This window comes from Ramularia collo-cygni, assembly GCF_900074925.1.
Source record: "Ramularia collo-cygni strain URUG2 genome assembly, contig: RCC_scaffold16, whole genome shotgun sequence".
NCBI lineage: Eukaryota > Fungi > Ascomycota > Dothideomycetes > Mycosphaerellales > Mycosphaerellaceae > Ramularia > Ramularia collo-cygni.
The window spans coordinates 67043-80819 of NW_019716270.1; the positions used below are offsets into that span (position 1 = coordinate 67043).

The 13777-nt window shown below is 52.5% G+C and overlaps 7 protein-coding genes; 4 read left to right on the forward strand and 3 right to left on the reverse strand.

Moving 5' to 3' along the window:
- Positions 1-44: 44 nt before the first annotated feature.
- On the forward strand, positions 45-1773 carry RCC_08919 (uncharacterized protein; the record flags this gene model as incomplete). XM_023774164.1 has 3 exons in its annotated part: positions 45-157; positions 221-755; positions 817-1773. 3 exons carry the CDS (start codon positions 45-47, stop codon positions 1771-1773), a joined length of 1605 nt encoding a protein of 534 aa, XP_023629932.1.
- Positions 1774-1983: 210 nt separating this feature from the next.
- RCC_08920 (uncharacterized protein) lies at positions 1984-3456 on the reverse strand (the record flags this gene model as incomplete). The annotated part of the gene is made up of 1 exon (XM_023774165.1): positions 1984-3456. One exon carries the CDS (start codon positions 3454-3456, stop codon positions 1984-1986), a length of 1473 nt encoding a protein of 490 aa, XP_023629933.1.
- Positions 3457-4440: 984 nt separating this feature from the next.
- RCC_08921 (related to POP5 Protein required for processing of tRNAs and rRNAs) lies at positions 4441-5018 on the reverse strand (the record flags this gene model as incomplete). XM_023774166.1 has 2 exons in its annotated part: positions 4441-4739; positions 4793-5018. The coding sequence occupies 2 exons, from the start codon at positions 5016-5018 to the stop codon at positions 4441-4443; spliced, it is 525 nt and encodes a 174-aa protein (XP_023629934.1).
- A 198-nt stretch (positions 5019-5216) lies between these two features.
- Positions 5217-7385, forward strand: RCC_08922 (related to Streptococcus M protein; the record flags this gene model as incomplete). The annotated part of the gene is made up of 1 exon (XM_023774167.1): positions 5217-7385. The coding sequence occupies one exon, from the start codon at positions 5217-5219 to the stop codon at positions 7383-7385; it is 2169 nt and encodes a 722-aa protein (XP_023629935.1).
- A 930-nt stretch (positions 7386-8315) lies between these two features.
- RCC_08923 (uncharacterized protein) lies at positions 8316-8913 on the reverse strand (the record flags this gene model as incomplete). XM_023774168.1 has 3 exons in its annotated part: positions 8316-8746; positions 8797-8859; positions 8910-8913. The coding sequence occupies 3 exons, from the start codon at positions 8911-8913 to the stop codon at positions 8316-8318; spliced, it is 498 nt and encodes a 165-aa protein (XP_023629936.1).
- A 280-nt stretch (positions 8914-9193) lies between these two features.
- Positions 9194-11752, forward strand: RCC_08924 (related to chloride channel; the record flags this gene model as incomplete). The annotated part of the gene is made up of 1 exon (XM_023774169.1): positions 9194-11752. The coding sequence occupies one exon, from the start codon at positions 9194-9196 to the stop codon at positions 11750-11752; it is 2559 nt and encodes an 852-aa protein (XP_023629937.1).
- A 793-nt stretch (positions 11753-12545) lies between these two features.
- RCC_08925 (uncharacterized protein) lies at positions 12546-13696 on the forward strand (the record flags this gene model as incomplete). XM_023774170.1 has 4 exons in its annotated part: positions 12546-12710; positions 12764-13257; positions 13315-13382; positions 13434-13696. 4 exons carry the CDS (start codon positions 12546-12548, stop codon positions 13694-13696), a joined length of 990 nt encoding a protein of 329 aa, XP_023629938.1.
- Positions 13697-13777: the final 81 nt, after the last annotated feature.

A 13777-nucleotide genomic window follows, 5' to 3' on the forward strand; every position in this document is an offset into this window, starting at 1 on the left:
AAGCAAGGCATAGATTGCCGAGAGAGGGCCAGCAACCGAACAGGATGGACAGGGCTCTTCTTCCATCTCTCAGTCGTGTAAATGGCCATGCTTTGCATAGCGGCTGCTTCCAAACGCATTTGATCGACGCCACAAAGTTGAACACTTACTTGAACCAGTAAGTATGGCTTCACTGAGATGCTCTCTTTACAGTCGCTTACGTGCATTACCTTCTTCATAGAGTCGAGGAAGAGCAAGCGAAGAGTGACCAACTTTTCGATGGCTTTCAGTCCAGCCTTGTGGACTCAGAGACCAGGGCGCAGATGTACGAGGAAGGGGAGTTCTTGAAGCCAATGCTAGTAGCTCGCATTGCTGCTGCAGAGGCGGGAAAGCTGACTTGCTTCGAGGGAGATGCCGAACGTAAAACGAAGTTGGTTCGCATCCGCCGGCTACTTCGCACAGCTGTGACTGGAGTATTCGAAGCATTCGACGAGGTGCTCAACGCAAGATCTCCAACAGCGACTGTATCTGATCTTGACATCGCTGTAGCAAAGGCTAAAGCTTGCTGGAAAAGACTCTCAGAATATGAGCGGGCCTATCTGGATCTCCTCAAGACCCCTGGAAGCGTTCCTGGAACTACAGCCTACTCCGATGCGCTCGAAGTCCGCAAGAAGATGGCGAAGTCACTGGAAGCTACTAGAAGGACGTATAGAGTGCTTGAAAACGAGCTCTTGGCTGGTATCGCAGCTAAAACGCTGGGTGACCGCGCCTTCCTGGTGAGCAATGCGCGGGAAATATGAAAGCCGGACAAAAAAGGGGCTAACGACGAGTTGACAGGTCCAACCTATGAGCGAAGAGAATATGGCAAAGCTTGCTAATGCCTTGAACGCTCTACCAACCGCTGTACAGGAGGAAGGAACACCTCAAAGCCTGACTAGACGCTCGCACCGCGACTCCGATGGTCGACCCTCGGGGGAGGTTGAGGAAGAATTACCCCCAGTCGACGATCGGTCCAGAGCTTTTGCACGCTGGTATCGTGGTTATGTCGAGCTGAAGCGAGCAGCGAAGGAGCCACTGACTCAAGTACGTGCAGAACACAGGAAACATCTGCTAGACTGTAAGCTTGTGTATCCGAACGCAGACATCGATGCTCGTTCACAGAGATTCAGGACCACAGACGGGAGGAGCTTCAAGAGTGTTGAGCTGGAAAGAATAAACAGCTTCAATACCATCATCGCCGAGGGCATGGCAGAAATAGAAGCATTCACGCAAAACTCTGGCACGATACGGTGGGATTCCTTTGCAGGGTATACGGGGTTTTCTGGTGAAACGTTCTGGAGCGACAACGCAGATGGTAACGCATCAAGTGAGGCTTATCTCGATAGAGTAGAGCGTCTGAGATCGATTAAGCCGTACACTATACGGAAATGGTGTCGGGATGTTGTCAAGCACAATGGTCAAGAGGATATGAATGACATGAATGTTTCAGCTCCTTCAAGTATTCAGGAGATGAGGGCGGCGGGAATGAGTGGATTCGCCGACTACGGCGACGAACCCGTCACTGACTGGAAATTGATTTTGAAAGGCGGATATGAGGCGATAACGGATTTGCAGAGGTGGCAGAGCTCGATAGACAGGACCCTGCTGCTACGAGCTATCAACGACGAGTTTGACGGCGCGGAGGAAATGGAATTACAGGGCAGAGCTGGTTCCGGAGAGGCGAATTTGATCATGGCTGCCACCCTTAGGGCAACTTACAGTGCTGACGCGCAATCATGGATCGTGGCACCATAAGATCTCTCCAGCGCTCAAAGCTTTTCTGCATTTTAGATCGAATTTAACGACAGTATTTAGCCATCAGCGGTTGAACTGCCTGATGTCCTCCAAAGTTGTGACCACGCTATTGGTCTTGGTTGTCTCAGAACCGAACGACCCTTCACTTCGGAGCCGGATCTATCGCGTCACTTTCCACTGGCATGGTTGTGCATCATTATTCATGAGTTCTCAGGTTGCTTTGAGTTGATCGATGCTTGTGGTGAGTCCAGTTCTGTGGATCGCAACAACGGGTGCTACATTGGTGTCGTGTTGCATATCCTGGAGCTTGGAGTTCTCATTTCCATCGGACTCCTCGACTTCGGGTTGCTCTGCATCTGCATTTTTCCCGCCCTTGACCTCTCGTCTACCACGATCTTGCGCAGGCGAGTTTAACTGACTACCAATTGCATTTCCTGGCGTCTCCGTAAGCTTCTTGACTTGTGTTTGAACGAGACCATGCTGCTCCACACTTGTAGGTGCTTCGTGCGCTTCGGTCTGAAGTGGCTTTGCATCTTGGAAGCTGCTCTTGGTGGATACGCGCGTGCTTGGAGAACCCAGATCCTGTGTTGGAGTTGAAGATATTACTACCGCGGGCGCATCTTGATCCTTCGCATCAACAAACTTGCGGGGCTGCACGCCAACCAAGGAATTCCAACCGAAGACAGGGACGGAGACTGGTTTGCACTCGGTGTATTCGCTCTTGGAATGCTGCAAGTGGTCGTCGTTGAATCGGCGACGCTGCTTGTCCACATCTTGGCGCTTCCGCTCCGCTTCGACTTCACGATCTCGTACCTTGCGCGCTTCCAATTCCTCCTCGGCTTGGCGTTGAAGATCGATAAAAACTCCGAAGTAGTGCGCCATACGGAATACACGATCAGCGTGACGCTCTTCTAAACGATAGCTCAATGGCCTTATCCAGTCGTTGTGGTCGACTACGTCTGGTTCGGATACCACGAGCATAGCGTTCTCTTTAGGATGACCTTGCGAAAGCAGAAGTGGCTCCAGGATTCCGTCGCCACCACGAGACAGCTGTTTGTGCATACCCGCATCGTTCCTGTTGTAGTAGCGCACGAAAATCTCCCGCAGCCCCTCAACTTCTTCCATGCCTCGATTGCCCCTGGTAGTTCCCTTCAAACAGATGAGTTTGCCTTTGTTCCGGCCCACCATCAGATGGAAGCGCAACTCTCGGCGGTCAGGGGCGCCTTTGCTATCGGCTGGGGTTTGGAAGAAGTCGCCGCGCTCCAGATACCGTCCCACATTGTTCCTGAAGACCATTCTATTTTGGTACTTCTTGCCGGGGTGCAAGAGTGGTAAGTGAAATCTCGACACCTTCTCATCGAGGATCAACGCCCGGCGATCTAATGCACGTTTCGCCAAGCGAGTAGATTCGCGTCTACCCTCGCGGGCCCCATTCCTACTGCTTCGACCGCCATCGGCACCATCGAAACGATTGTCGAGCTCAAACTGGGCTTGGTCTTTGGTGGGTCCTTGGAGGTGGCTGTTGAGGGATATACTAGCATTGTAGCCAGCATCTGCGTCGGATGTCGAGTTTCTGCGCTCACGATATTTGGCAGTGTCCAGTCTCTCAGGCTCAGAGGGGTAGCGCTCGTATTGCTCAAAACTCATGCCTCTCTTGCGTTTCTTGACGCGCGAATTTTGCATGATGGCAGAGCGCAATGCGAAAGCACCGAGCGCAAACTACACCCAGTGAGTGGAAGATCAACGGTCATACCTGAACATGCCATACCAAATTCAGAAACAGCAGTTGAACGCAACCACAGGTCTGCACACGACCCGCGTTGGGGCCGCACGATCCAGGTTGGTAATGCTTCTTTTTTATTGTTGGCGTTGATCGATGTGCTTTTGCAGACAACGTCGCGCGGGATCAGCAAAGAGGAATGAGATGCGTGAAGCCGTGTGGGGACCGGGACGCAGCCGCGGGTGGCCGCGAGTGGTCTCGATTAGGCAGCGGTAGGTAAGTAGTGAATGTGTGCTGTAATTCCACGTACGACTTAGCGTACAGAGGCTCCTGCCCGCCACTTCCCATATCGACAGCTCTAACTTGGGCGTCCGATTGCATCGTCCATTGGTGTGATCGAGGGTATACATGACGGGCTCCCCGTCGGAATCGTAAGAGATGCGTGCCCGCTCGATCGCTGAGAATGCCTTTTGATCCAGTTTGMTCATGGAACACATCTGTAGCCTCTGCCAGAATCTACAAGAAGGACTTTGGCCGTCTGTTGGAGCATCTGCAAGTCTGCCACGTCCACTACTACCGAGTGACATGCGCCCGTTTCTTCCCCAGGAAGATGCTGCTATACGGGAAGTGCACCGTCCCGTCGTCCGATGGGCCAAGAGGCCGAWCACACGTCCTACATTCGACGCTTGATCTGGTTGTTCAGAAGACCGCAAGCCCGTCTCCGCTGCCTTTGCCCATATTGTCTAGCTTGCGATTCCTGAGCTTGTTTCAGTAGTAGGTCTTCCGAGCGAGATTATGCATTTCCAGATGTAGCTCCCCATGGTTCCGAGGATTTTCCTATCTCCAGGATCGTCCGTAGTGGCAACACAAGCAGTACGCCACAGAAAAAGCATCGGGTTCCACAAATGATGCGTCAACTCAACTCACAAAGCAGCACCGGCAATCCCTCAGCCCTCATCCCCACTCCCATCCGAGTCAATAACTTCCATCCGATCAATCTGGTCCATATCGTCCTCTAGAGCCTCTGGTCCTTTCTGGGCTCGTACAATGCCCCTCCTAGCCAACCGCACGGCCTCCTCCTCGACCTTCTTGATCGTTCCACTGACCCTCACAACCTGCACTACACACCTCTCTGGTCTACCCCCAGGAACGTGTGTTACAAAGCTCAAAGCCGCCCAAACAAGACGGTCATGTGCTCTGCTAACGCGTACAATCGCTGTACTGGTTGCTGATGAAAGATATTTCACTGAAAATGTCAAAAGAGGGAGCGATTACTCCTGGGATTGAAGTGGTACATACCCTGCAGACTACCCGCCACCATCCCCGCTCCATATTCTCCGAATAGTTCTGCGACGCCATCGCGGATCATGCGGGCTAGAAGTTGTGGGTTCAGACGGTCGGGAGATGGGCGGCGGAAGGTTACTGTCCATGGAAGATCTTTTTCATCTGCTTTTCCCTTCTGTTGGGGAGGTGGAGTTGGGTAGAGGATGTTCAACAGCAGATAGCGATGCTTGATGCGAACCATGTTGGCTTATATGATCGTGATTGTTGAGAGGTGAAGTTGACGGAAGTGATTCGAATGGAAAGAGCCAAATCGCTTCGGCAAGCCGGACCGAGCTCCGTCGACAGACCCTGCAGCAGATCTCCAAATATTCCATACTTTTCGCGGTGGAAATTTTGCGGAGACTACCTTCGACCTGACACGTTGACTAAATCAGACAAGATGTCCGACGATCGCTTCAAGGCCTTGAAGAGCGACCCACGTTATCGTCTCCCGAGCAAGAAGGAAGCTCGTACAGCCGTCGATCCACGATTCAAGACCCTCTTCACCGATCAGGAATTCCGCAAAAAGGCAGCCGTTGATCGATACGGACGGAAGATCAAGCCCGAGGCCAATGCGAGGGATTTAGAGAAACTTTACCGTCTGGACCAGAATGAAGAAGACGAGGATGTAGACGTGGAAGAGGAGGAAGAACAGAAGGTCAAGAAAGGCAAGAGGACTACAAAGGTCGTCAACTCTTCTGATGAGGAATCTTCGGTGGAGGATGAGGACGAGGAGGAAGACGGTGATGATGAAGAGGAGACCGCCACACGCGATCCCATGYGCGAAGGGTTTTCTGGTTCGGAGAGTGAGGAGGAAGAGGATTCCGACGACGAAGAAGATGCATTGATGGATGCTACGGCCGGGATTGAACAGACGGAAGAGATACCCATGGGCGAAGTTTCTCGCCGGATCGCCGCCGTCAACCTTGACTGGGACAACATTCGAGCTGCCGATCTACTGGCTGTAGCTGCCAGTTTTGCGCCTCCTGGTGGTAAGATTGAGAATGTGACCATCTATCCTAGTGAGTTTGGACGGGAGCGATTGGAGAGAGAGGAGCTGGAAGGTCCACCAAGGGAGATTTTCGCATCTTCTGGAGCCGCGCAGAAGACCACCCAGGAGGACGACGATGATGACGAGGAGGAAAGTGCGGAAGAAAGTGACGATTACGAAGAGACCAAGAATCGCCTTCTTTCGGGGAACCAGGCGACCGAGGAATCAGAATTTGACACTGCGGCACTCCGTGCATACCAGCTGGAACGTCTAAAGTACTATTACGCTGTCATCACTTGCTCAAATCCACAGACCGCCAAGGCACTCTACGACGCAATGGATGGACGAGAATATCTCAGCTCAGCAAACTTCTTCGATCTCCGATTCATCCCTGACGAGACGAGTTTCGAAGAGGATGTCCCGAAGGATGAATGCAGTGTATTGAACGCCGGCTACAGACCCAATGAGTTTCGCACGGAAGCTCTCACACACTCCAAAGTGAGATTGACATGGGACGATGATGATGCTACTCGGAAGGAAGTGCAGAAGAGGGCGTTCTCGAGAGCTGAGATGGACGAGAATGACATGTTGGCCTACATTGGGAGTGACGAGAGTGATGCTTCTACCAAATCTACCAAGTCTACAACCGGAAGAGGAAAGTTAGGCAGGAAAGAGGCGCAGCGACTGAAGATGCGGGCTGCATTGGGACTTGGTGAAGAAGAAGATAAGGAGAAGGGAAGCAAGAAGAAAGGCGGCAAGGACGAGGAGCTGGGTGAGATGCAAATCACCTTCACTTCTGGCTTGACAAACGCTGGTGCAGAATCTGCGACGTCAAAGAAGGGCGTGTTTGAGAATGAGCCGCAGGATGAAGCTAGCACTCGTGAGAGATACATCCGCAAAGAAAAGGAGAGGAAGCAGGCGAGAAAGGAGCGTGCCAAGGCCGCGAGAGCAGGTGGCGAGTCTAAATCCGCCGAGGAGGAAGACGCTGGTCCTGCGGATGAGGCGAAGGTCGACGATGAGGAAGACCCATTCGCAGATCCTTTCTTCAATGATCCAGCTGCAGCTACGGCGGCCGCAACTGCTGCTGCACGCAAAGCTCACAAGGCGGAGAAGCGGGCAAAGAGGGCCGCTGCTGATGCCGAGGCTGAGGGTAGAAGGGCGGAGCTGGAGCTGTTGATGGCTGGAGAAGGCGACGGCGTCACGGAGCATTTCGACATGAGAGAGATTGAGAAAGCGGAGAAAGAGGCAAGACGAAAAGGCAAGGGCAAGAAGAAGGGGAAGAAAGATGATGGCAAGGGCGAGACGGCACAAGCGGACTTTGAGATTGATGACAAGGATGAACGTTTTGGCGCTGTCTTTGATAGCCATGAGTTTGCTATTGATCCGACGAATCCGAGGTTCAAGAAGACGAAGGGTATGGAGACTTTGTTGGAGGCGGGGAGGAAGAAGAGAAAGCAGGGTGGTGGTGATGGTGAGGAGGAGGAGAAGGTGGAGAAGAGGAAGAAGAAGGCGAGGAAAGAGGGTGAGGGTGAGGAGGAGAACGTGCAAAATCTGGTTGCCAGGTTGAAAAAGAGGTAGACAGTCAATGATGAATCACGCTTGATCGTCTGATGAAAGATCATACTGCAACTCATTTGAGATTCCTCGCTCGCCTTGCATCTCGTATCACACAGATCGCATTTCTCCTGTCCGCCGAGTTCCTTGCCTTCATGACGCTCGGCGCCCGGGCGTTGTTGGTCGAGTGTTCCCATGGAGAGAAAGCTAGCGCAACTGTGATMTCGCGTTCCATTTGGTTGCAAGGTTGGACGGTCGATCATTTATGTCCCCGACATACATGTAGCACAGGATTCCATACACAGCGTCTGAGCAGTGCTCTCTGAGCTCAACGATAGGTCTTTTATTATCCTGTCTCGAGCTTGAGCGGTCGGCGTCTGAGTAGGATGCGACGAAGTTCATAAGCCATATGGAGCCGAACTCGTCCTTGAGATATTTCGACGATGGGCACATGATCATCTTGTGGCAGAATGTTTTGCGTCCGCCACAGCCGATGATGATCTCAGAGTAATCGGCCTGTTCGAAGAGCAGGGCAGAAATGAGAACCATGGCTTTGACTGAGCAATATCCTCTTCTGCGTTTAGTGATGGCTGCTGTGTTCGCTGTGGTGATGGCTGCTGTGTTCGCTGGATGTCAATACCATTAGAAAGGGGCTGCGTTTGTCTTGGTCGGGGTTCTTGTAGCAGGCACGAAGGAAATAAAGCAGGTAAGGCGCTGTGAATGAATCGGCTGTGATGGCCCTTCCGCCTTCGAGATTAATTTTCGGCTGTTTGCGTATACACTCAACCTTCACCAGGGAGAATGATCGCTTTCGGCATGCGACAAACCGCATTGGAGTCATTCATCGCTTCACAGGACATGTCCATATTCGTCATCGACCATAAGTAGTACCTGAACGCCTCGCTAAAAAGATGCACACCTCAAATAACGCAAATGAAGCGAGCAGGCACCACCTCAGCCCTCGTTCATGACAACATCGCCTTCCCTCTCCGCACCCTCTTGCGCCTCGCTCTGACCACCTACAACAACATCCCCGACCTTGGTTCCCCTCCCCTCAAACCCTAGCTTACCCTGAGCCAGCCCTTTCTCCTCCACATCGACAACCTTCTTGCTCTTTCCCTCTCTCCACTTCTTCACAGTCGTAGTCCTCGGTACCACGTCTCCCAGAAACTCTAGATTCTCCACACGTGCCACTGCATTCGCAACGTCTCGATATTGAATGTTGCGTCGAGGTTTCTGGGAGTGCTCGGAGCGAACTTGCATGTAGGCCTGCTCGACGAGATGTTGGAGAAACATCTCGGTTGCAACGGTGATAACGTATGCAGCGTTGGCACTGCATGCAGATGTGTCGGGATCGGTCGCGATGATCTTCTTAACGCGGGCGACTGGAGGTCGTGTTAGCGGAGAGTGTATGAGAGACGGCGGAAGGAAGTACGCGGAAGGGAAACGGTGCCGGTGATCTCGGGTGCACGAGGCGCGATGGGAGTGTTGTTGTACGCTGCAGTATGTTAGCGGATACGTGTCATATCGGAGACAACAGCAGCATACGCATTGTTGGGAGTGCTGATCGACGGTTGCCGTTCTGAATGTCGGTCTAGTCGATGGTGATGTTCTCGTGAAGTCCAGTCGCGGCGGACGCGCCWTGAGAAGAAGATTTCCCGAACTTCACCCGATCGACTTTCACATGCGCGGACGTTCGACATTCCAACAAAGGGTGCAGCCTCAAAGCATTCATTCACCTACCCAACGCTAGGCTCGGCTGGCAGCACTCCCGCGTCCGGCCAAATCCGATAGAATGGAACGTTCAGCATACACAATCCACATCAGCTGAAATGCAGCGCCGAGCGAGCTCCATTCATGTCCAAACCTCCATGTCCCCCGAGCGACGCCGCAGTAGCAACAACACGCTCACACCTTCCTCCCAWCGCCGACCCTCAGCGCTTTCCACCACGACCCTCGAAGCGGGGAATGTCTCGTCCCCGGCCGATCAGCTGGTGGCGGAAGAGATTGCAGCGCTGAAACGATACGAGGACTTTACAACCATAGACTGGATCCAGGACTCCTCTCGAGAGCAGAAGCGTCGAGCAGCTCGTCGGCATGCGCGCAATAGCACATACACATCATGGCGTCTCAAATTGCTCTCAGCCTATGATGCGGCGCAAGGCTGGCTGGTATTTGCGTTGATTGGCGTTGCGATCGGGATCAATGCTGCCTTTTTGAACATCATCACCGAGTGGCTCTCCGACAGCAAACGCGGTTACTGTACCACTGCGTTCTACCTCAATGAGTCATTCTGCTGTTGGGGCTCCGAGAAGGGATGCTCAGAATGGCATCGGTGGAGCACATGGACTCTGATAGACTACGCAATCTACATACTCGCCGGAGCGGCTTTCGCATACGCAAGTGCTCGGCTGGTAAAGAGCTTCGCACCGTACGCAGCAGGAAGCGGAATCAGTGAGATCAAATGCATCATTGCTGGGTTTGTGATGAAAGGCTTCCTGGGTGGTTGGACGCTGTTGATCAAGTCTATTGCCTTGCCTTTGGCGATTGCCTCCGGATTGAGTGTGGGTAAGGAGGGACCAAGTGTTCACTACGCAGTGTGCACGGGAAATGTGATCGGCCGAATGTTCAGAAAGTACAGACGATCTGCAGAAAAGACGAGAGAGATTCTATCAGCATGTGCAGCGGCCGGTGTTGCTGTTGCGTTCGGATCGCCCATTGGAGGCGTGCTATTCAGCCTGGAGGAGATGTCTTCCTACTTTCCACTTCGAACGCTCTGGAAGAGTTACTTCACTGCCCTGGTGGCTACTGCGGTCCTCGCCGCTATGAACCCTTTCCGGACGGGACAGCTGGTCATGTTCACTGTCAGCTACGATAGATCATGGCACTTCTTCGAGATACCGTTCTACATTCTCATCGGAATCTTCGGAGGCTGCTATGGCGCCTTCGTGATGAAATGGAATCTCCGTGCTCAGGCGTTCCGGAAGCGCTACCTCACGACATATCCAATTCTCGAATCGGTCCTACTTGCAGTGGGCACCGCAATAATCTGCTACCCGAACGAGTTCCTCCGCCGAGACATGACAGAGAGTATGGAGATACTCTTCCTGGAGTGTGAAGGTGAGGCCGCCGCTACAGCATTGTGTCAAGCCGATCATCGATGGAGAATGGTCTTCTCCCTTCTACTTGCCACCATAATCCGCGTCTTTCTGGTAATCATTAGCTACGGCTGCAAAGTGCCAGCAGGAATCTTCGTTCCCAGCATGGCAATCGGCGCATCCTTCGGTCGCCTGGTCGGCATTCTTGTGCAAGCACTGCACGAATCATTTCCGAATGCCACCTACTTTGCCGCATGTACAGCAGGCGAAACTTGCATTACACCAGGGACTTATGCTTTTCTTGGCGCTGCCTCCGCTTTGAGTGGTATCATGCACCTCACAATTTCTGTCGTAGTGATCATGTTCGAACTGACCGGAGCGTTGACATACATCCTACCCACCATGATCGTGGTCGGCATCACCAAAGCGGTTAGTGAACGCTTTGGCAAAGGAGGAATCGCAGACCGGATGATTTGGTTCAATGGATTCCCCTTCTTGGACGGGAAAGAGGAGCACACATTCGGCGTGCCGGTATCCACGACTATGACCACCGCGCCAACAGTCCTTCCGGCAGATGGCCTGCGGATAAAAGACGTGGAACGCATTCTCAGCGACACGACAGTGCAAGGATTCCCAATCGTTGATGACGAGGCTACGGGTATCCTATTGGGCTACATTGGTCGCACGGAGCTTCGCTATGCTCTTGATCGTGCAGCTCGTGAACAAATGGTCGGTGGAAATGCACGCTGCCTCTTCTCACCTTCTACCGATCGTAGGACCGGAGTCGGCGACCTATCCGCCACGACACCATCTATGGCCTTCCCTGCGGTAAACTACTTTGGCGAAGGACAACAACAGCATGCTAGTGTTGATTTCTCAAAGTTCATTGATCCTGTTCCACTTACTGTGCACCCTCGACTGCCACTGGAGACAGTGATGGAGCTTTTCAAGAAACTTGGTCCGAGAGTCATTCTAGTTGAGCATCGCGGGAGGTTGATGGGACTTGTCACGGTGAAAGACTGCTTGAAGTATCAATTCAGGGCGGAAGGTAAGGAGGATCCGAGGGAAGGAGGGCAGGAAAGGATCTGGGACATGTTCAAGAAAGTAGAAGCTTGGGTACGAGCTCGAACAGGAGTGGGCGGAGGCTTGCTGGGGATGAGTGGGCCTGTGCGACTGCAGGGCGAATACTCTGCTGTTGAATCAGATGAGAGAGCAGAGGAGTTGGACATCCATGGGGCAGGTCCTGCGGCAGGCGGAGTAGAGCTGGTTGATAGGAGAGAAGGAGTTTCATAGATGTGCAACGACCACATTTGAACTAGGGCCATTTCTGACGCTACACTGTTGCCGATTGATGCGTGGCCTGAGCATCTCGGAAGACAAGACCGGGTAGCTGGGTACGAGTTGCAACCTCTACTACCAATCAAGTGTGCTGACTACAAATAACTGCATGCAGTTTCCATCGGATTGGCATCAGTGTCCTGTCAACACACATCGGCAGCCACAGAGATGATAGGCATCAGCCGAGATCCGGATTCTGGTAAAGACGCAGGGTCTGCAGCTCTGCGCCATGATCAACGCCGTATTGAGGACGGCAAACCATCCGATGTGCCGGTCTTACCACTTCTCTACGACACCGAGCAGTTATCCCGAACATATTCTCTGGCCGGACGTCTGAGCGAAGGTCCATTCCGTGGCGGCCCCGCGAGGCATTGGAGCTGTAGAGGCGGATGGCTGCAAGTGGGCTCCCCGCGTACAATGTCTCAAGAGCACCGTTGAAGACGTACGGCTGCCACTACAAAACATCACAGTGATGGCTATTTTGAATTACACCGCCGAGAAGAAAGCTGTCATTTGATCTGCAGGATGCTGCACAGCTGCAAGGAGATCGACGTGTAGAAAGGCTAGTTCTCTGGGGTGCAGTATATCAACCCGGTTACGGTCCACTATCCGCCTTTCACCCGGTTGACCGTTGCTGAAAGCGTCACGACAGTTCCGTTGGTGAGGATACGAAGCAAAACTTCACTCATCCATAACACGGCACCCTTTCTTTCCTCCAATCTTCTACTCATTCCAGCCCATCGGAAGAATGGACACCACTGTCGTTCCCACAGACAGCAGAGCTGGCTCATTCCTACTGAGCACTTTTATTCTACTAGGTATTGCTTGGATTGTCTACTTTTGCCGAATCTACACCCGGATATACATTGTTCGGGGCATCTTCCCCGAAGACTACTTCATCACCATCGGAATGGTAAGCATCAAGGAAGTGACCAACCCACAGCCGCCAGCTCTAATCAATCATAGACCTCATTAACCATCTTCGCCGCAATGGTCCCAGTGCAAACATCCCACGGCGGCGGTGCACATTTCCTCAACATCCCCAACCCAGAGTACAACATCCCACGCTGGGGCCATGCCTTCTTCATCGCGCAGCAAATGTACGTCGTAACGCTCTTTGGCGTGAAGATGTCMATTGCCTTCCTCTTRCTACGATTCAGTGCATCCAAAGCCCTTGATTGGACATTATACGGAGTTGCGGGCGTCACGACAGGCCTCACCATTGCTTTCACCCTCTGGCTTACCTTTCAATGCTCTCCCGTTGCGGCGCAATGGGATACCAGTATTGAAGGTGTTTGCGTCAGTCGCGACGCTTATGTGGATTCCGTCTATATCTTGAGTGCTTTTTCGGCTGCTACTGATATCATCACGGCTATTGCWCCGATTTTCGTGTTGAGAAATTTGACTTTGGATCAAAAGTCGAAATGGTCTGCTGCGATTACTATGGGTCTTGGTTCAGTGTAAAATCCCCCCCTTTTATCACACTCGTTGACTTGACATCTGACCTGATTTGATAGTGCTTGTATCGCCACTATAGTCCGCTTCAAGTTCATCCGCGACTTCTCCATCTCCACGGACGTAACCTGTAAGCTTTCCATGGCCCTGTTCCTTACAGATCTAGACTAATGCACAGTAGACGCAATGGTTCATCTGAGCATCGCAAGTTTTGTCGAAGTCGCCTTGGGCTGTATCTGCGCATCTCTCGCAACGCTGCGTCCATTCTTGCAAGGATTCTTGGTCCGTAATCAGAGAGGAGAACTTTTGGGGGAGGAAGAAGCCGAACCCCCGGGTATCGAAGTCTCGGCGTGTTATGATGAGGCGCATAAGAGCTGGGATACGCAGGAGACTGTTGAGGAGGATGAGTTGATCCCTGCGACGAGAAAGTATAGTGGAGTATGAATTTGGGGCGTGGTATGACTTGGATGACGTTTAATGGCCTTTACGAATGTTTCTGATGGCTGGCTCTTATGATACCATAAC